Consider the following 21,028-nt stretch of genomic DNA (forward strand, 5'->3'; position numbering starts at 1 on the left):
GAGGTGCTCTTTCTATCCACAAGAAAACGTGCATAATCAGCATCAACATATCCCACTAGATTAAAATTACTACCTTTTGGATATCATAGACAAAGATCAGTGGTGCCTTTTAGATATCTCAAAATTCTCTTGACAACAGTCAAGTGAGACTCCTTTGGATTTGCCTGAAATCTTGCACAAAGGTCTACACTGAAAACAATGTCAGGTATACTAGCAGTGAGATACAACAATGAGCCAATCATTCCCCTATACAACTTCTAATCAATAGATGAACCAGGTTCATCTATATCCAACTTTGTAGCTGTTGCAATAAGAGTGTCAATTTCTTTGGAATCTTCTATTTTAAACCTTTTAAGCAACTCTTTTACATACTTCTGTTGATGGATCATAATTCTATTTGAATTTTATTTAATTGGTAAGACTAAAAATAAATTAAGCTCACCCATCATGCTCATTTCAAATTCACTTCCCATTAGTTTAGCAAATTATTTACTTAACTTATCAGTAGTTGCTCCAAAGATTATATCATCAACATATATTTGAACTACCAAGAGATCTTTACCTTTTTATTTCAAGAACAAATTATTATCAATTTTACCTCTCTTGTAATCATGCTCAAGCAAAAACTTTGATAATCTTTCATACCATGCTCTTGGAGCCTGCTTGAGCCCATAAAGTGCTTTGACAAGTTTGTACACATGATCAGGACTCGCGTTGCTTTCAAACCCCGGAGGTTGCTTGACAAACACTTCTTCCTTTAGATAGCCATTGAGGAAGGCACTCTTGACATCCATCTGGTAAAGGGCGAAATCCGTGTAAGCAACAAGGGTTATGAGGAATCTTACTTCTTCCAACCTTGCAACTGGAGCAAAGGTTCCATCATAGTCTATGCCCTTATCTTGTCTATATCCTTGAACCACCAATCTTTCCTTGTTCCTTGTAACTGTTCCATCTTTATCAATTTTGTTTCTAAAGACCCATTTTGTGCCAATTATTGATATGTCCTTAGGTCTTGACACCAGATGCCAAACTTGACTCATTTCAAATTGGTTGAGTTCATCTTGCATTGCATTTACCCAGTCTGCATCCTGCAAAGCCTCAGCAATATTTTTAGGTTCAATAAGAGATAAGAAAGCATCAAAAGCACAAAGATCTGGTTTTGATTCCAAAGGTTGGGTCAGTAATTATGTTCTCAATGGGATGAGAACTTTGATAATTGTAAGATTTCACAACCAACTGGTTTCCCCTTGATGTTCCTTCAATGTTTTGTTGTTGTGGAACATGTTCCATTGAGGTTTGGGGATCATTTCCTCTTTGTTCTCTTCCCATTGTCATGTTGCTCTGGGTGGAAGAAGCTGTTCAATCACCTGCTCCTTCTTCTAGTGCAGCTTCAGCCTGGGCTGTGGCTTCATTTAAATTTCTTACTAGCCCAATTGCCTCATCATCATGTTCCTGTCTCTTAGAAAGAATGTTAGTTTCATCAAAAACCACATGAACACTTTATTCAACACACATAGTTCTTTTGCTATACACCTTATAAGCTTTGCTATGTGAAGAATATCCCAAGAATACTCCCTCATCACTTCTGGGATCAAACTTGCCTAGGGAGTCTTTACCATTGTTGTGCACAAAGAACTTGCATCCAAATGCCCTAAGATGGGATATATTTGGTTTTCTCCCTTTAAGTAACTCATAGGGAGTTTTCTCTACAAGATGTCTAGTTATGCACCTATTTATGATGTAGCATGCAGTATTTACAGCTTCTGCCCAGAAGTTATGTGGTAGTTTACTAGAAAGAAGCATAGTCCTAGCCATATCTTCAAGTGTCATATTCTTTCTTTCAACTACTCCATTTTTCTGTGGAGTCCTAGGAGCAGGGAAATTATGATCTATGCCATGCTCATCACAAAATTCAGCAAATTTAGCAATCTCAAATTCAGTGCCATGATCAGACCTAATTGATGCAAGTTGATTACCTAGTTGTTTCTGAGTTTTTCTAACAAAAGAAGTGAACATGTCAAATGCTTCATCTTGATATGTTAAAAACAATGTCCAAGTAAACCTAGAGTAATCACCAACAAGCACCATTATATATCTTTTATCACATCTGTTTAATGTTCTCATTGGACCATAGAGATCCATATGGACCAGTTCCATCGTCCTAGTGGTGCTTACTACTTTCTTGCATTTAAAAGAGGATCTTACATGCTTCCCCCTTGCACAAGCCTCACACACTTTGTCTTACTTGAACTAGATGTTAGGAAACCCTATCACCAGGTCCTTGGAGACTAATTTGTTGAGCTGACTCAGACTTGCATGTCCAAGTCTCTTATGCCAAATGAGGGGATCATTGTCCAACACACTTAAGCAAATGAGTTTATTTTTTGAAAGTGTGGATAGATCTACAATATATATGAGTTCATTTTCTGAAAGTGTGGATAGATCTATAATATATATATTGTTCACTCTTTTTTCCTGCAAAACAATCTTGTCAGTGGTAAGATTAATCACAAAATATTTGGTAGAGGTGAATGCTACCAAGTTACCTCTATCACACAGTTGTGATACACTGATTAGACTGTATTTTAGGCCATCTATCAAGTAGACATTCTCAATAGAGTGAGAATCAGTCTTACCTACCATTCTAACCCCAATGATCTCACCTTTATTCTTATTTCCAAAGGAAACATTACCTCTTTTGAGGTCCTCAAGTGAAAGGAACTCGTTCTTGCTTCCTGTCTTGTGCTTTGAGTAGCCACTATCCATGTACCATATTTGGCTGCTCCCCTTCACTTGGACCTGCAAAAGGAAATCAGGGGTTAGACTTAGGAACCCAAACTAGTTTGGGTCCTTTTCTATAGGCAAAAGGATGAATTAGATTCTTTTTAGCCCAACTTGGTAGCCTATTATTACCTTGAACAAATTCTTTGTTCTTTTGGATTGCCTTTTCTTTTGCATTGCATTCACTTTTATAGTGACCTGTTTTACCATAGTGAGTACAAATCTTGTTCTCAGGAAGTGTAAGGTACTTGCTTTTAGGATCCCATTTAGGTGGAATATTTCCAAAGTCAAGTCCTTTTTTATTACTACTATGATGTTCATGTAGCCATGAAAGTGCATCAGAGGACCTGTTCCATTTACAAGTTCTGTCTAGTTCATGCTTGACTTTGCCTAGATCCTCTTTCACAATTCTAACTTGCTCATCCTTCTTATACAACTCATCTTTTAGTTTACCTACATTTTCTTCTAGAGTGAGTTGTGTGCAATCGGTTGTCTTCTTACTTGTTCCTTATTTCAGTTTTAGGTTTTCAGATCTAAGTTCTAGGACATTTGATTCAAATGCATGACCATGGTTATTTAATGCAGTATTTTCACTTATAGTCTCACTAACCCTAAGTTCTAGGTTCTTACACTTTGCTTTCAAAATCACACATTCCTTAGACAGTTGTTCGTTTTCATTGTTTACATCCTCAGATTCATCAATGAAATCTAGGAGTAATTCAGATAGATATTTTTTAGACAAAAATTTAATCTTGTCTTTGAGATGAATTACACATACCTCAGATTCCTCATTAGATTCTCCAATGGCCATAAGTGTTTGTTCATCTCCATCTTCATCATCTGAGCTTTCATCTGAGATTTCTCCCCAAGTAGCAATCATAGCCTTTGTTGATCTTTTGTTCTTCTTGGGTTGAACCTATTCCTTCTTCTTGTTTCTTCGTTCAGCTCTTTCCTTCTTCCATTCAATTTCCCATTGAGGGCAGTTCTTGATGTGATAATTAGTCTTACCACACTTGTAGCATCCCTCATTGGTTTGCCTTTCATGAGCCTTTGATTTTCTATAGCTTCCATTTCTTGAAGGAGCCTTTCCTCTCTTTAGGTACTTCTTGAAGTCCTTTGTGATCATAGTCATTTCATCATCTTCTAGATCAGAACCTTTAGTGATTCTGAGTGTCGGGCTCTTTTCCTTCTTGGGTACATCCATCTTTATGGTTTTCCTTCTAAGTTCATAAACAGTGAGATTTCCAATTAGCTCATCCAACTTAAGAGTGGCAATGTTCTTTGATTCCTGAATGGCAGTGATTTTGCTCTCCCAAGTAACTGGCAGAACCCTTGTCAAAATCTTCTCAACTCTATCTTCTTCAGAAATAATCCTTCCAAGAGACTTAAGTTTATTTGTCAGTGTGGTGAACCTTGTATATATCTCTTGGATGGTTTCCCCTTCCTTCATGATGAAATTCTCATATTGAGAATATAGTAGTGTTCTTATGGACCTCTTTACTTGAGGTGTTCCTTCATGGGCCACTTGCAAAGTGTCCCAGATTTGCTTAGCAGTGGTACAACTTTGGATTCTACTGTACTCATCTGGACTGAGTCCACAAATACGCCATTTCGTGGCTTTAGTATTCTTCTCCCATTTCCTCAAGTCATCAGCAGTGTAGTCAGCTCTTGTCTTTGCCACCTCTTATCCTTCGACATTTATCTTCATGGTAGCCAGTGGGCCATCTGTGACAATATCTCATAGCTCATAGTCTTCTCCTATGATGTGATTTCTCATCCTGTTTTTCCACCAAGCGTAATACTGGTCGTTGAAGAGTGGTGGCCTAACAGTGGATTGCCCTTCCCAGTTTCCAGGTGGTGCACTCATCTTGATCTTCTCCTAAAGTGTTAGCCTCTTCAAGGATAACCTACTCTGATATCAATTGATGTTTTAACTTCAATACCACACAATAGGGGGTGATTTGTGTGGTGTCCAATGTTTCGCTTAAACTGATTATGAAAGGTCCTGGTTCTTTTAATTGTTACTTAACCTACTATTGTTGAAATAGTAAATGCGGAAAGTAAAGAACACAAGTATTTTACGTGAAAAACACCTGGATCAAAAGGTGAAAAACCCACGATCTACTTCTCAGTAAGATTTTTCCAAACTCTCCACTAAATCACTGAGCCAAAAATTGCATTTACAAAACACTTTTGTAAACCTAGGATTAACTCTAATCCTGTTATGGCAACCAGCCTCTAACTGTTGCGACAACTTCAAGTTAACTCTAACTTGAATACTCTAAGTACCTATTACAATTTGACTCTAGATAAAGCTTAAAGGTACAATATGAAAACACCTACTATAATTGAACTAGAATAAAATATAGACACTTGGAACTGGTTCTTCTATCTGGTTCATGTAGCTTCAGGTTTGCACACTTGAATCACACACGAATTGCTTGTAAAATGCCTTGCTATTTTGCTCTCATTTCACGTTTAACTTCTACTTTTGTGCATCCCTGTAGAATGAGAACATCCTGCAATATATAGAGTTAGTAGATGAAGAAATAACTAGAGTCCTAATGCTACTCTTCCTTGGTGGAAGAGTTCTAGTTGATCTCAACTTCTAACTCCTCCCTTATCTTGGATAGTGTTCTCTTTGACTAAGAAGTCCTTCTCCTTATCAATTATGCAACCTTTTCAATCAGGAGATATCAATTATACCAAGTTAAGCTTATCTCATTCACGTCCATCCCGCATTGCTCGAATTTGCCTATGTCTATGTACATAAGGGATGGACTTGGTTCATGCCTGAGCTTCCTTTGTCAATCTTCAAAACTAACCTTCACTTGGGCCAACAACCGAAAATTTCCCTAAGATATTTGCGTAAATATTTTTAGACTATGCCTTTGTCGAGGGTAACCTTTGAACAGGTTTAGAATTTTGTTGAAGGCTTTATGTTTTTTATTACAGACTTCGAACGTCTCCGAACTGTTTTTAGGGTAGTCGTAGCCTTTTAGGTTTAATCACTACCTAATAGGTCTTGTGCCTCTGGGTTTCGATAATCCGAGCCGTCCGAACTTATTTTGGACGACAGTCCCCGAGTGGGGGTAGCCCTTTGGTCTCGGATAGGGGTGACCCTTATGCTCAATAGTCTCCGGGTAGGAATAACCCTTAGGCTCGATACTTTTTAAGAAGAAAAAGCGTGTATTAGCAAGGTAAACACTTTCTTTCATTTATGTGTGTAATGTACAAGATTGTAAGCGTGTAAAAGATCGTATTATGGCTAAGGTGGTCTACGTGGGCACGATTCACTTGACGGTTTGGCCCTTACAATAAATCCTAACCACCAAGCCTAGACTGTTTAAGCACAAAGTTTCCTTCCTTCCTTGCTAATAAGCTCGACCTGAGGGTGATGGCCCCCAATATTCGAGGTCCATCTTGAGAGGGCTCATATACTATTGATGAGACTCCGATTTAAAACCAGTCTTCGATTCTAAGTTAGCATGATTTACTGGTGACTCGTTAAAAACCTTGTCGAAAACTCATTTGGGACAAAACCATTTCAATGGAAAAAGAGTGCAGTGCGTGCTTTCAGACCTAGTAGTCACATTCCTCTTTGGTTGTTGACGGTAGGTGTTAGTCCGATTATAATATATTTCTATCTGTTGTATTAGTGCTTTGGCACCGTAGACCAACAAAAATAGAGTGGCCCTGGTACTAGATTTTGAGGTCGTTTGGTATGTCCACAAGACTTCTAGCAGAATTTCTTTCCATTTCCCTTTGGCATCGGTCAACCTTTTCTTAAGGTTTTGAAGTATGGTCTTGTTCGTATACTCCTCCTGTCCGTTTCCACTAGGATGATAGGGTTTTGACAAGATCTTTTTTATCTTATGGTCCTCGAAACATTTGCTTACCTTGATGTCGATGAACTTCTTCCCTTTATCACACACTATCTCGGTCGGTATTCTAAACCTGCATATTATGTGGTCCTAAATAAAGTCGATGACTTCTTTTTCCCGGACCTTCTCGAATGCTTGAGCTTTGACTCACTTAGAAAAATAGCCAGTCATAAACAATATAACTTGAGCCTTACCGGGTGCTCATGGCAGGGGACCGACAATGTCCATTCCCCATTTCATTAATGGCCAAGGTGACAGGACCGAATGTAATAGCTTTCCGGGTTGATGGATCATTGGTGCATGCCTCTGATAGTCGTCGCATCTTCATACAAAGTCCTTTGAATATTTCTCCATGTCTATCCAGTAATGTCGGCTCTGATTATATTATGAACCAAAGATTCTACCCCCGATTGGTTTCCGCAGGTGCCTTCGTGAACTGTCCTCAAAACATATTCGGTGTCCCCCGGCCCCAAGCATATGGCGAGTGGGCCATTGAACATTCTTCTGAACATAGTACCTTTGGATAGGCTAAACCTGGCTACCTTCATGCGTAGAGCTCTCTATTCTTTAGGATCTGAGGGCAGCGTCCCAGTCTTCAAGCAGTCTATATATGTTTCCTCAAGTCCTAAGTTAAACTTGTGGAGTATATTTCAGCATGGCCTTCTTCCACTACCGATTTTATGAGATGTACGACCATTCCTGAGCTGAATTCGTCATCATCAATCAATGACCCCAAGTTATCCAGAGCATCAGCTTCACTATTTTGATCCCGGGGTACATGCTATAAGATTAATTCCTTGAATCGATGCAGCGTTACTAGTAATTTGTCCAAGTACCTTCGTATTCGTTCCTTTTTCACTTTGAATGTCCCATTGACTTGATTACCACAAGAAGGGAGTCGCACTTAGCATCGACCACTTTGGCCCCCAAGCTTTTAGACAATTCGAGACCTGCAATCATGGCCTTATACTCGGCCTCATTGTTAGTCAATTTCACAGTTCTAATAGATTGCCTAATTACGTTACTTGTAGGCAGCTTCAACACAATGCCGAGTCCGGACCCCTTTGCGTTAGAGACACTATCTGTAAAGAGTGTCCAGATTCTCGAGGAAATCCCTGAGGTTAACGATAAAACCTTTTCAACTTCGGTCATTAAGGCCAGCGTGAAGTCGGCCACAAAATCTGCCAAAATTTGAGATTTGATGGCAGTCCGGGGTCGATATTCGATATCGTACCCGCTAATTCCTACGACCCATTTAGCCAATCGGCCTAATAGTTCGGGTGTGTGCATTAGTGTCCTTAGTGGGTAAGAAGTTATGACACATATGGGATGGCATTGAAAATATGGCTTTAACTTTCTGGAGGCGCTTAACAAAGCGAGCGCCAATTTCTCTAGGTGAGGGTATCCCGTTTCGGCCTCGTCTTGAGTCCTGCTAACATAATCGATAGAAAATTGTGTACCTTCCTCTCCCGGACTAAGACTCCACTTACCGCTATCCTGAATACCGCTAATTATAGGTACAATTGCTCGTCTACCTTCGGAGTATGGAGCAAGAATGGACCCAAAAGGTACCGTTTGAGTTTTTCCAAAGCTTGCTGGCACTCCGGGGTCCATGAAAAATTATTCTTCCTCTTCAATAATGAGAAGGAACGATGGCTCTTATCGGAAGACCTCGATATGAATCGGCCCAGGGCGGCTATGCGCCCGGTTAGCCTCTTAACAGCCTTGATATTGTCCACCACGGCGATATTTTCTATAGCTTTGATTTTATCGGGATTGATTTCGATCCCTCGGTTGGACACTATGAATCCAAGGAACTTTACGGATCTGACCCTGAATGCGCATTTCTCCAGGTTCAGCTTCATTTTATATTTCTCCAGTATGTTGAAGGTTTCATGTAAATGTTTCAAATGGTCTTCTGCAAACAGGGACTTAACTAATATGTCATCAATGTAAACTTCCATTGATTTTCCTATTTGTTATTCGAACATCTGGTTTACTAGGCGTTGATAAGTAACAGCATCATTTTTTTAGTCTGAACGACATTATTTTATAACGATAGGTGCCGAATTTAGTGATAAAAGAAGTTTTTTCTTGATTGCTCGGGTCCATTCGAATTTGGTTGTACTCGGAATAGGCGTCGAGAAAGATGAGTATCTCGTGCTTGGTCGTTGCAAAGGAAAAGAATTCTTGGGACACGCCTTGTTCAAGTCTTTATAATCTACGCACATTCTTAATTTATTTCCCTTTTTAGGCACTACTACTACGTTAGCCAACCAATCTGGGTACTTAATTTCACGAATGGAACCTATTCTAAGGACTTTAGATACCTCGTCCTTGATGAATGCATGCTTGACTTTGGACTGAGGCCTCATTTTCTGCTTAATCGGGTGGACCTTCGGATCCAAGTTTAGCTTATGAGTGGTTACTTCGGACGGGATCCCTGACATATCTAGATGGGACCAAGAAAAATAATCCACGTTAGCAATAAGAAATTTAATGAGCTTTTTACTGAGCTCGGGAATTAACCTCGTGCCCAGGTATACCTTTCGATCGGTCAAGTGTTCGATCAATATGACTTTCTCCAGCTCCTCAACCATCGATTTTGTGGCATCAGAATCGTCAGGGGAGATGAACGACCTAAGAACTCCTTAATCATCATACAGGCTTGCTTCTTGCTTCTTGCTTCTCCGGTTCGGTCGGGGCCGGTGTCGGTGATTGCTATTTAATTTCTTCATTCTCAACCGACTTCGGGTTCCTTGATGTCGAGAGTGCGGATATCGGGATCACCTCATTGATCGCGAATATTTCTTTTGCAGCCGGCTATTCTCCGTAAACCGTCTTGATCCCTCCCGGTGTGGGGAACTTCAATGCCTGGTGTAGTGTTGAGGGTATTTCCCTCATGTTGTGAATCCATGGCCTTCCGAATAGAGCATTTATCTCATATCCCCTTCGATCATGTAGAACTTTGTTTCCTGAATGGTTTCGGTGATGTTCACTGGCAGGGTTATCTCCCTTTTAGTAGTTTCACAAACCAAGTTAAATCTGTTTAAAACCCGTACTACAGGCACTACTTGGACTTGTAGACCGAGCTGCTCTACAACCCTCGATCTGATGATATTGGCCGAGCAACCTGGATCAATTAACACACGCTTAACTCGAGATTTATTTATGAGTATAGATATTACCAGTGCATCATTATGCGGTTGCACGATTCCTTCAGCATCCTCATCGTTGAAAGAGATGGTCCCCTCTAACATGTAATCTCGGGTTCGTTTTTCCTTTGTGATGGACACCTTAGTGCGTTTCAGCATTGGCCCCTGAGGGACGTCGACTCCACCAACGATCATGTTGATAACGTGCTGAGGTTCCTCTTGCTCAGTCTATTTGTTGGAGTCCCTATTCCTGAAGTATTTTTGGCTCGATCACTCAGAAATTCTCGGAGGTGCCCGTTATTAAATAATTGGACCACTTCTTCTCTTAGTTGTCGACAGTCTTCGATCCTATGGTAGTGATTTCCATGATATTTACACATCAGAGATCTAAAATAAGAAATAGGAAAAAGGAATATGTTCATTATAAAAAGAACTACAACAAAGGGCCATCCAAAAAAATGGTTGTTGCTTAGGAAGACAACTCAGATGAGGACATTGACGATGATCATGATGCTAAACGAGCTCTTATAGCAATTCGAGAATCTGAAGATGAACCTGATGAAGAATCTGAGATAAGTTTTTTGCACCTAAAGAATAAAATTAAATTCCTTTTTAAATATAGACTATCAGAACTATTGCTAAATTTAATTGATGAATCTAAGAATATAAGTTCTGAAAAAGAATAGTTGTCAAAATAGTGTAACTTCTTAAAAGAAGAATGTAAAAACCTGAAAATAAAGGCTTGTAATATTGAAAAGGAATATACCGTTTTGAAGAACGAGGTTCATGCCCTTGATACATTGTCTTAGAACTTAGATCTGAAAATATAAAGTTAAAGTTAGGGATATGAAAAGAGATAGTCAGTGATATATAACTCAACCTAGAAGAAGATTTAAGGAATAGTTAAAGATGAGCTATACAAAAGGGAAGAAAATATAAGAGTTTTGAAAGAGGACTTGACTAAGGTTAAACATGAACTAGATAGAACATGTAAATGGAACAGGTCCTCTGATGTACTTTCATGGCTACAAGAACACCGTAGTAGCAATAGAAAGGGACTTGGCTTTAGAAACTCTGCACCCAAATGGGATCCCAAAAATAAATACCTAATACTTCCTAAGAATTTTCACTCACTGGTAACACTGGAAAGAGAGAGCATCCAAAAATAATATATGGAAAGAGGTTTCTCAAAACACATGATAGGAAATAAGAAAAAGGTTCCTTTCACTTGTGGCCTTTAAAGGAGGTATTGTCTCCTTTGGAAATGGAAAGAAAATCTTGCAAGGAAGAAGAATGAAAAATATATATTCGTGGATCTGTCCACACTCTTAGATAATGAACTCACTTGCTTGAGTGCCATGGACAGTGATCCCCTCCTTTGGCATAAGAGACTTGGACATGCTAGTCTAAGTCAACTCAATAAACTAGTCTATAAGGACTTGGTGATAGGACTGCCTAACATTAAATTCAAGGAAGATATTGTGAGGATTGTGCAATGGCGAAGAAGGTAAGATCTTTTTTTCAAAAGTAAGAAAATGGCGAGTACTACCAGGTCGATGGAACTGGTCCATATAGATCTATGTGGGCCAATGGGGACAATGCACAGAAGTGGTAAGAGATATGTTATTGTGCTTGTTGATAATTACTCTAGCTTTACTTGGACACTATTTTTAACATCTAAAAATGAAGAATTTGACTTTTTCACTTAATTTGTTAGAAAAACTCAAAAACAACTAGGTAATCAACTTGCATCAATTAGGTTTGATTATGGCACTGAGCTTGAGAATGCTAAGTTTTCTGAACTATGTGATGAGCGTGGCATAGATCATAATTTTTCTGCTCCTAGAACTCCACAACAAAATAGAGTAATTGAAAAAAAGAATAGAACATTGGAGGAAATGGCTAGGACCATGTTACTTGCTAGTAAATTACCTCATAGATTTCTGTACAGAAGTTGTGAACCCGGCATGCTACATCATAAATAGGTACATGACTAAACTTTTTATTGAGAAAACTCCCTATGAGTTACTTAAAGAAAAAAAGCCAAATATATCCCATCTTAGGGCATTTGGATGAAAGTGTCTTGTTCACAATAATGAAAAGATTCCCTAGGAAAGTTTGATCTCAGAAGTGATGAGGGAGTATTCTTGGGATATTCTTCACATAGTAACACATATAAGGTATACAACAAAAAAACTATGTGTGTAGAAGAAAATGTACATATTATTTTTTATGAAACTAACATTCTTTCTGAGAAGAAGGAACAAGATGATGAAGAGATTGGTCTGATAAGAAATTCAAATGGTGAAACCACAGTCCAGCCTAAAGTTACAGCACAAGAAATAACGGGTGATGGAACAGGTCCTTCCACCTATTGCAACCTAACTGGGGGAACTAACCAGCAAGGAACTGATCCTCAAACTTTGAGGAAAATTGTCCATGAACCTATTCCTCAGCAACAAAACCAGGAAGGAACATCCAAAGAAATTGACACTCCTATTGCAACATCCACAAAATTGGATTTGAATGAACCAGGTTCATCTATTGGTCAGAAAATGTATAGGGGAATGATTGGCTCTTTGTTCTATCGCACTGCTAGTAGACTTGATATTGTTTTTAGTGTAGGACTTTGTGCCAGTTTTTAGGCAAATCCAAAATAGACTCACTTGAAGGCAGTTAAGAGGATCTTGAGATACTTAAAAGGCACAACTGATCTTTGCCTATGGTATCCAAAAGATAGTAATTTTAATTTAGTGGGATATGTTGATGTTGATTGTGAAGGTTTTCTAGTGGATAGAAAAATCACTTCAGGTATGACACATTTTCTTGGCTCATGTCTTGTATCTCGGGCCACCAAAAATGTAAAATTATGTGGCCTTATCTATTGCTGAAGCTGAGTATGTGGATGATGCCTTATGTTGTGCTCAATTGTTGTGGATTAAGCAGCAATTAATGGACTTTGAAATTGATGTAGGTTGTATCCCTATCTGGTGTGACAATACGAGTGCAATCAGTATGACTAAGAACCCAGTTCATCACAGAAGAACTAAGCACATAGTTATTGGGCATCATTTTCTGAGGGATAATTTTGAGAAGAATTTAATCACTATGGAATTTTGTGCTACTGATAAGAAAATTGCTGACATTTTCACAAACTTTTTGAATAAGGGTCACTTTGAAAGGAACGGGTTATAATTAGGGATGATTAAGATCACCTAAAAGAAATCGATTTTAACTCAATGATTGGTTAGATAATTTGTGAATTCTGAAATAAATTTGATTAAATATTGCTCAGTCTCATACTTTTATTAGTATACTCTTGTGTCATGTACTAAAATGTCTCACTGATGTCTAATGATATTATCCTTATTTTCTTTGAAAAGAATCAGTCTTACACAAGAGAACTTTCAGTGAAGAACCCGATTCATCGTCTGAAAAGAGTCTCACTTTATCCCAAACTCCTTTTGAACCAATTAGTTACAAATGAACCAGTTTTACCAAGAGACCCACGTGCCATAATTGCCGATATATTTGGGGAAGAGTCCAACACCTCTTCAAACTGACTCCCAATGTGATTAAACTTCAAACCTCCAAAATTTGTCATTATACACTCAACATTTCCCTTTTTAAATTGATCGACCCTACCCTCTTTTCTCATCTCTCATTTTCTAAAGATCAAAATTGCTAAACCCTAAACATCTCTCGAAATTCTTCATCTACCAACACTGATCAAATGGCAAACTTATCTGAAAAATCCAAGAACACTGAGAACCCTTCTTCACCACCCAAAGAACTTTCACCCACACCTTCAACCACCCAAACCCCCAAGAAAGGGCATGTCAAGATGTTTGCACGAAAAATAGTGGCTAGTAGAGAACAAGCAAATAAATTGAATGATATGCTACATGGTAGTCAAGCAGAACGACCATAAAATTATGATGATTCTTTTCGTTCTGCGACTGAGAGAGAAGAACCAATTTCATATGAAACTAAATAGGTAATTTATGGGTTTAAATCTTCTATTGTTGGGTCTGAAAGCCAAGAAAATCGTTAAAATAGCCTTGTGTTGGTTGGTTCAGTTGCTGGCATAGAAATAGGAAATGTTGGAAAAGATACAGATATTGATGGTAAAAATAAAAAAGAAAAAGAAAAAAAAGAGTGAGGATGTTGAGGCAGATGTGAGGGGAATGAAAGAAGCACGAGTGGTTGGATCTACTTCACCCACTCGTATTGGGTTGGATGAAAAAACATGGGCAATGGTTGTCTAGAGCAAAAAGATTAGTGATAATGAGAAAATTATGAATGAAAGTATGGGGATAGAATTACAGGAGATAAATGATGGTTCTGGTGATAGAAGTGTAGCAGAGGGCTGGTTAGGTTGAGGAAATGGTTTCATAAACCAGTTCCTTCTCTTGATGAAAATAGGCAAGAGCTTATTCATGATTTGGTGCAAAAGGTGTCAGATAGTTACAATCCAAAGAAGAAGAGCAAAGTTGGAAAGACTCCAGAAAAGGGAATGGGTAGAGAAAAACTGCTCCTTCTATCCCTATAGCAACTCATCCCACAAAAGGAAGAACTACAAGGAGCCAGAAGAAGTAGAATGAGGCCAATGTAAAAAAGGCCTTAGCTAAGAGTGCCAAGAAAGTTGAAAGGAAAGAAAAAGGCTGGTAAGCCAAGAGAAGTAGTCCAGATAGAGGAGATGAACCCGGTTCTTAAAAATGAAGATAAGGATGTGAAAGTACTCACACCTAGTGCTAAAAGTAGAAAGACTTATCAAAAGAACTCTCAAGAAACATAGGCTGAGGCAGATGGCTCAGCTATATATAAAAGAACTAGATTTGCCAAAAGGAGCAAGAAGGCTCAAATAGTGGAAGAAAATAGTGAAGGATGTTGAGATTGAGAGGCTGCGGAAAAGGCTTACTGAAGTGGAAGCTTAGAGAGACTCTCTCAAGTCTGAGCTTGCAAATGAGAAAGAGAAGAATGAGGGCATTCTTCAAGATATGCTAAAAACTGCTTCAAGCCAAGAACTAAGAATATGGTCCTTCCCAGTCCTAAACCCTTTCTAGCCCAGTTTGTAACTAGTGACCCAAGTGGGATTTTTCTATTTTTCCTCATGGTTCTATGTTTTTATTTCTTCTTGTACTTTGTGGTAGGATCTTACCAATTAATGAAATTCACTGCTTTTGCTCTAATTGTTTGTTGATATATCTTAGATGGTAATATCCTTAGACTGAAAAAGAGAAAATTGAATCCATGATTGCATTTGAAGTAGCCAAGTGGCCATGAGTGATATATGTTAAAATCTGGTTACTTGACTTAATTATGCAATTTTTTGATGATGCCAAAAGGGGGGAGATAAGGTGTGGTTTTACTTTGGACTGTGATATTTATAACCTAATGAACCTGGTCCTTGATGATTTGTGACTTTAAATGGAAAATATTTGACATTGTGTTCGATGTTGAGATGAGTCGAAACATATTCCATGCTTCTGACATTGTGTTCGATGTTGAGCTGAGTTGAAACAGGTTCTATGCTTCTAAAAAGTATAGAGTTTGTCATTATCAAAAAGAGAGAAATTTGTTGACTTGAGTGATTTTGATTTTGATGATTAACAAAGGAACACATGCATGAACCAGATCCATAGACAGTGTATACATGTCGCGGTCAGATTTGAGCACAAGGAATACACGTGAAGTGGATAAGTATAAGTGGTTATATATGATATTCCCTGAACAAAAAGGTTACATAATTGATAAGGAGCGGGACTCCTTACTTGAAGAGAGCTATATCCAAGATAAGAGAAGAGTTAAAAGTTGAAGTTGACTAGAACTATTCCACCAAGGAAGAGTAAAGCATTAGACTTATAGTTCTTTATTGACTAACTAACTAACTAACTATATATATATATATATATATATCCGTTGTGTTCTCTTTTAACAAGTGACACACATGTACTGAAGTAAAAGCATAATTGAGAGAAAAATAGCAAGGCACTTTGTGAGCAATTTTTGTGAGATGCAAGAGTGTGATCCTGAAGCTACACGAACCAGATTAAAATATAAGCAAGCAACTAGAGTTGTTCATATTTAGAGAACCTCTGATTTTACAGAACTTTTCAATGTAGTCTTAAAAAACAGATTGTTGAGTCTTGAAATTATAAAGTCTGAATATAACAGAAAAGATGAAGAATATTCATATTGACAAACTCGATTAGTTTAGGATTGAGATGTAATTAACTTTTTTTTTCTACAATCACAAAAATAAAAGAAATATAGTAGTAGTTTTTTTCTACAATTCATATTAGTTTATGTTTGTTCTCTTAATTCTTCTCTCCAGATTATTCTTCATGATTCGAGGGCTCAAGCAATCTATTTCCCGATCATAGGATGATGCGGAGCTACTCGCAATGTATTTGATCTTTATAAGTCGGGCAGTATTTCAGATCGATCACAAAAAAGAATTCTCTTGATCATTCCTGCTTGTTTCTTCAATCGAGGGCTAAGTGTCGTATCTCTCGAACAAAGCATATTTCAGATGCATTTCGAGTTGACCGTGAGAGAATGTTTCTTGAGAACTTCGGCTTTGGAAAAAAATATTACTACTGTATATGTTATCTTGATCTCTTTGTAATATTCCAAGTTTGTGGAAAAATTATTGATTGATTTAGCTTCGACTACAACTTGACGGCAGTTAGATAAAGCTAAGAATATATAAAAAGAACACACTTTGGCAAATAGTGCAATTCCTGTCGTGATCACATCATCTGTAAAGTGTAAACAATGAATTTGGTCCGTGCTGTAATAATCCAATAAACTATGTGTGGTTAACAAATTTAATCGTCTACTGGTAACAATTAACTAAATTACGATTGTTGTCTCTATCTTGATTTTAGGAGACTATGCATTTATCCATATCGTCCTCGTTTGCAAGTCAACTGCTAAGCCCAGACACCAATTATACTGCTACGTATTGGTGTGCCGGTTCACAATTAGACACATTTTTCAGATTGTCTTTTTTTTTAAAATAATTTATAAGTGTTGACCTATGATTTGGACATGAATATCCAATATTTGGTCACTCAATGTATTCCAACTTGAAAAGAAATATGGGGCCTTGTGTACTGAGTTCTTTTTTTATTTTTTTTATTAGGAAGGTTTTTGCTTGCGCTCATCTGAATTTGTTTTGCCGTACATATGATATTTTTTGCTAATACAAGTACCAAGTAACTCTGCCACCAAGTAAAAGAAGAAAAAGAAGAGCTCGATTTGACAACGAAAATGTAACATGATTTACCTTTATTGCTGCTTGATCTCAGCTGTAGGGATGTACATGGACCGGATTGGTTCGCTTTTTATTAAAACCAAACCAAACCAACTATATCAGTTTGGATTGATTCGGTGTTGTCGGGTTTTTTAGGTTTTCGACTTTTTTTGTTACCTGTATATTATTTCAATCTTACTTTGTTAAATTTTTTATAAGTAAATATATGTTTAGTAAAAATTAAAAAAATTGACAAATATATGATCTATTAAAAAAATTTATGGGAGAATTTTGTTAATAACACAAGATAGTTACTTTTTTAGTCGTTTGACAATAATTTTTAGTTGGTGTATACTTTCAAGATTAAACGAATTTACTAATTAAACATAAAAATCAATATGATACCTAATTAAGGGTGGCATGTGGGCCGGTTAGGACCGGCCCAGGACCGCAAGCCCAAATGGGCGGTGGGCCTAAACGGTCCTAACTGGATAGGACTGGGACCGTGGAGAGGTGGGCTGGGTAGTGGGCAGGTCCTATAGGCGAGGCCCGCGAGACCGGGACCGGCTGAGAAGTGGGCCAGTTCAAGCAGGCCTATCCGGTCCCAACGGATAATTTTTATAAAAAACATTTGACCGTTTGGCCATTTAAAAACTAGATGTTTGGTCTGTCAAAATAGTCGTTGGCTATTTGCAAAAATAGCCATTTAATCGACCAAACTTTGTTTTAACCCCAAACTTTTTATAATTACACTTTTTCCCTATTTTCAACTATAAATACCCTCTCATTCTTTCATTTTTCTCACAAAATCATCAATCTCTCTCAATCTCTCTCTAATATTCTATTCTTCTATAATTGCTTACTTAATTGTTATATTTTGTGCAAAATTGTGAAGTTGGTGAATTGAAGTCTTCAAGTCTTCAACGATAATTAATTTTCAACAAGTTGTTCGTCAATTCGGTAAACTCGTTCCAACTCTTAAGTTTTAATATTATAGTTTTGTTTGTTATATTTACTTTGCTTGATTAATTAAGATGGATTATTCCTTAAAAAAATATTTAGTAAAAATAAAGAAAAATCCAAGAGTGGTGAATCTAGTGGCCAATCTGTTCCTCCTCCACTTCCCCCGGCTCCCCGACCCAAACATGTTACATGTCCTACACCTCCTATTCTTGATAGCGATAATAGTTTATTACAATTTACCGAGAGCTAATTTTGCCATAATATTGCACCCGATGAACAATTAAAGCATGAATATATGAATGCTCTTTATGGTAATCCAACTATTGATGAAAATGATGATGAAGAAATAGATTTTGATAAAATACAACCGGATGACGATACACCCACTAGTACTGCTCCTGAAGTTAACCCAACTAATAATAATCCAAATGATGTCCCGTCTGACCCTCCTGTTAATGCCCCTACTTTTTCTAGACAACCTTCTAAACGGGCAGAAACATCTCTTGTTTGGCCATTTTTTACTCAACTAAGAGAAAAAAAAATAGGGCTAAGTGTAAAATTTGTGGCAAAAAGTTAGTTTTTAAATATGTTGGAAGTCGGGGGAGGGGAGGGGGCAGGAAAGTTTGACTAGACACATATTGCTACACCCTCAAGATAAAGCTAGATATTTTCGTATGAAAGCTTTGGCCGAGGGGACAAGTGCACCTAGTCAAGCTGACCTTAGTACCGGGTTAAATCAATTTCAACCGGAAATTAATATTATTACCGATGGTATTTTATATTATGATCCAAAAAAAAGATCGGGAAAAATTGGCAAAAATAGTTACTGTTATGTGATTACCCTATAGTTTTCCTTCTAACCCTCACTTTGTGCATTATATTAGAAAAGTTTATAATCCTACTTATAAAGGTTTTCCTCGCACAACCATAAAGAACGATATTTATAAATATAAACATGAATATGAACAATATTTGCGCTATTTATTTACTCATATAAATTATCGTGTTGCTATTACAACTGATATTGGTAGAAGTGGTAATGACTGTGATTACCTTACTGTTACCAGTCATTGGATTGATGAGGATTGGATAATGCAAAAGCGCATTATTGCTTATAGAATAATTAATTCATGTCACACAAGGCAGTTTATTTCAGCACGATTACGGATATTTGTAGATATTTTTGCATTAATAATAAAATAATATCAGTTTCAATGGATAATGCTACTAGTAACACAAATGTTGTAGCCTTGCTTACCACTACACTAAGTCCTGCATTTAGTAACATTTTTCATGTTAGATGTATTTGTCATATTTACCATTTAATTGTGGGTGATGGTATGCGAATTTTAAATGTTGAAATTGAAAAGGTTAAAATGGCTCTTAATTAGCTTTTTTATTCAAATCGTAGAAGTAGACTTAGAGAATATTTTAAAAGATGCGATGAATTTGACCTAAGAGAAAGAAAGGTTCCTAAACCTTGTCCGACTAGATGGAATTACATGTATGAAAGTTTAGTTGTTGCATATGAATATAGAAACCCCATAAACTCAACGTTTAATGCTCATGTAAGTGATGATTATGAGCACCTTACAAATGCAGATTGAGCTAATGTTAAAATGCTTGTAGATTTTTTAGAAAAAATTCATATTGCTACAAATGAATTTTCTGGGCAATATTATCCTACTATTTCTAACTGTTTAGTTTATATTGCAGAACTTGAAAATTTATTTGATCATTTTTCAGAGGGTGGGGAAATTTATCAACTTGCTATTGATTCTATGAGAAAAAAGTTTTAAAAATATTTTTTCCCTATTCCCCCTATTTACGGTGTTGCTTCATTGTTAAATCCTACTATGAAATTAGGAGGTTCTCAATTTTTGTATGAAACTGTTTATAATGGTTTAGCACTTGAAGATGAGGAGTTGTCTAAACTTCCGGATGCAATAGCCTCAATTAAAATAAATGTTCAAATAATTTATAATGCTTATCAAGTTGCATTAGATCATGCTAGACCAATGTTCCAACTCCTTCTTCTTTTAGTTCTCAATCATCTAAAAGAACTGCGGGAGTAAGAGCACTTAGTGCTTGAGCAAGGTTTAGAGGTTCTCAAGGTTCTAGTACTAGTGATTTTTCACAACTAAATGAGCTTGAAATTTATTTGTCACAGGGAATTGAGGAAGTGAATCCCGACGGCTCCTTTAATATTTTGGAATGGTGGAAGGACAAAGAAAAATACTTTTTGATTCTTTCAAGGTGGCCCGAGACATTTTAACTATTCAAGCTTCAACAGTGGAATCAGAGAGCGCTTTCTGTCAAGCAAGACTTCAACTCGGTGATTATAGAGCGTCTATGAGGGAGAGCTTGGAAAAATCAGTACTTTTCAGAGATTGGATCCGTTCGGAAAGAAGAAATCTTGGAGTTGCTGAATCACAACCAGAGGTAGACGAAACTTACGAAGAAATGCTAGTTGAACTTGCGGAGGATGATGCTTCGCCTGGAAGCGGTGATGACCAAGCTTCTTTTCCTCCACCACCAACGAAAATTCCTCCGGACCTTGAAGGATTTATGAAATTTGTAAGAGATACTATGTAAATTAATATGTAACTTGTATTTTGGCACATCTTGATTAGTTTCTTTTTCTTCTCAATGGTGGTATTAGCACCTTGTTGTGCTCATTCCATAGGGGGAAGGAAGACTAAGATTGTCGAAATACCACTTTAAATTCGAAAAAGATATAAAAATTTAATAAATCTCGACATATGAACATGGAAGAACAAAGAGATTGACACATTTGAGTAACACTTGACAAGAAGGTGATCATATAACTATTACTTAAGGTTAATAAAAATGGAGAACTTCATATTCTATTAAATATTACATCCCATAAAAGAATCTCAAATATTTCTAGAATTTTTGTAAAGAAAATTCTATATAAAGGCTTAAAAGTATATATATATAAATTATATATTTATATGTCGGTT

The 21,028-nt window shown here is 37.2% G+C and overlaps 1 protein-coding gene across 1 annotated transcript; it reads left to right on the forward strand.

Moving 5' to 3' along the window:
• Positions 1–11,355: 11,355 nt before the first annotated feature.
• LOC138905446 (uncharacterized) lies at positions 11,356–12,465 on the forward strand. The gene is made up of 4 exons (XM_070193970.1): positions 11,356–11,431; positions 11,558–11,743; positions 11,933–12,000; positions 12,082–12,465. The coding sequence occupies exons 1-4, from the start codon at positions 11,356–11,358 to the stop codon at positions 12,463–12,465; spliced, it is 714 nt and encodes a 237-aa protein (XP_070050071.1).
• Positions 12,466–21,028: the final 8,563 nt, after the last annotated feature.

Source organism: Nicotiana tomentosiformis, chromosome 2 (genome assembly GCF_000390325.3).
Source record: "Nicotiana tomentosiformis chromosome 2, ASM39032v3, whole genome shotgun sequence".
NCBI lineage: Eukaryota > Viridiplantae > Streptophyta > Magnoliopsida > Solanales > Solanaceae > Nicotiana > Nicotiana tomentosiformis.

Coding starts and splice junctions, on each gene's coding strand:
- LOC138905446 (XM_070193970.1), top strand. CDS start 11,356: ATGGCGAGTACTACCAGGTCGATGGAACTGGTCCATATAGATCTATGT. Junction 11,744..11,932: donor TAGGACCATGTTACTTGCTA/GTAAATTACCTC, acceptor AAGATTCCCTAG/GAAAGTTTGATCTCAGAAGT. Junction 12,001..12,081: donor CACATAGTAACACATATAAG/GTATACAACAAA, acceptor TCTGAGAAGAAG/GAACAAGATGATGAAGAGAT.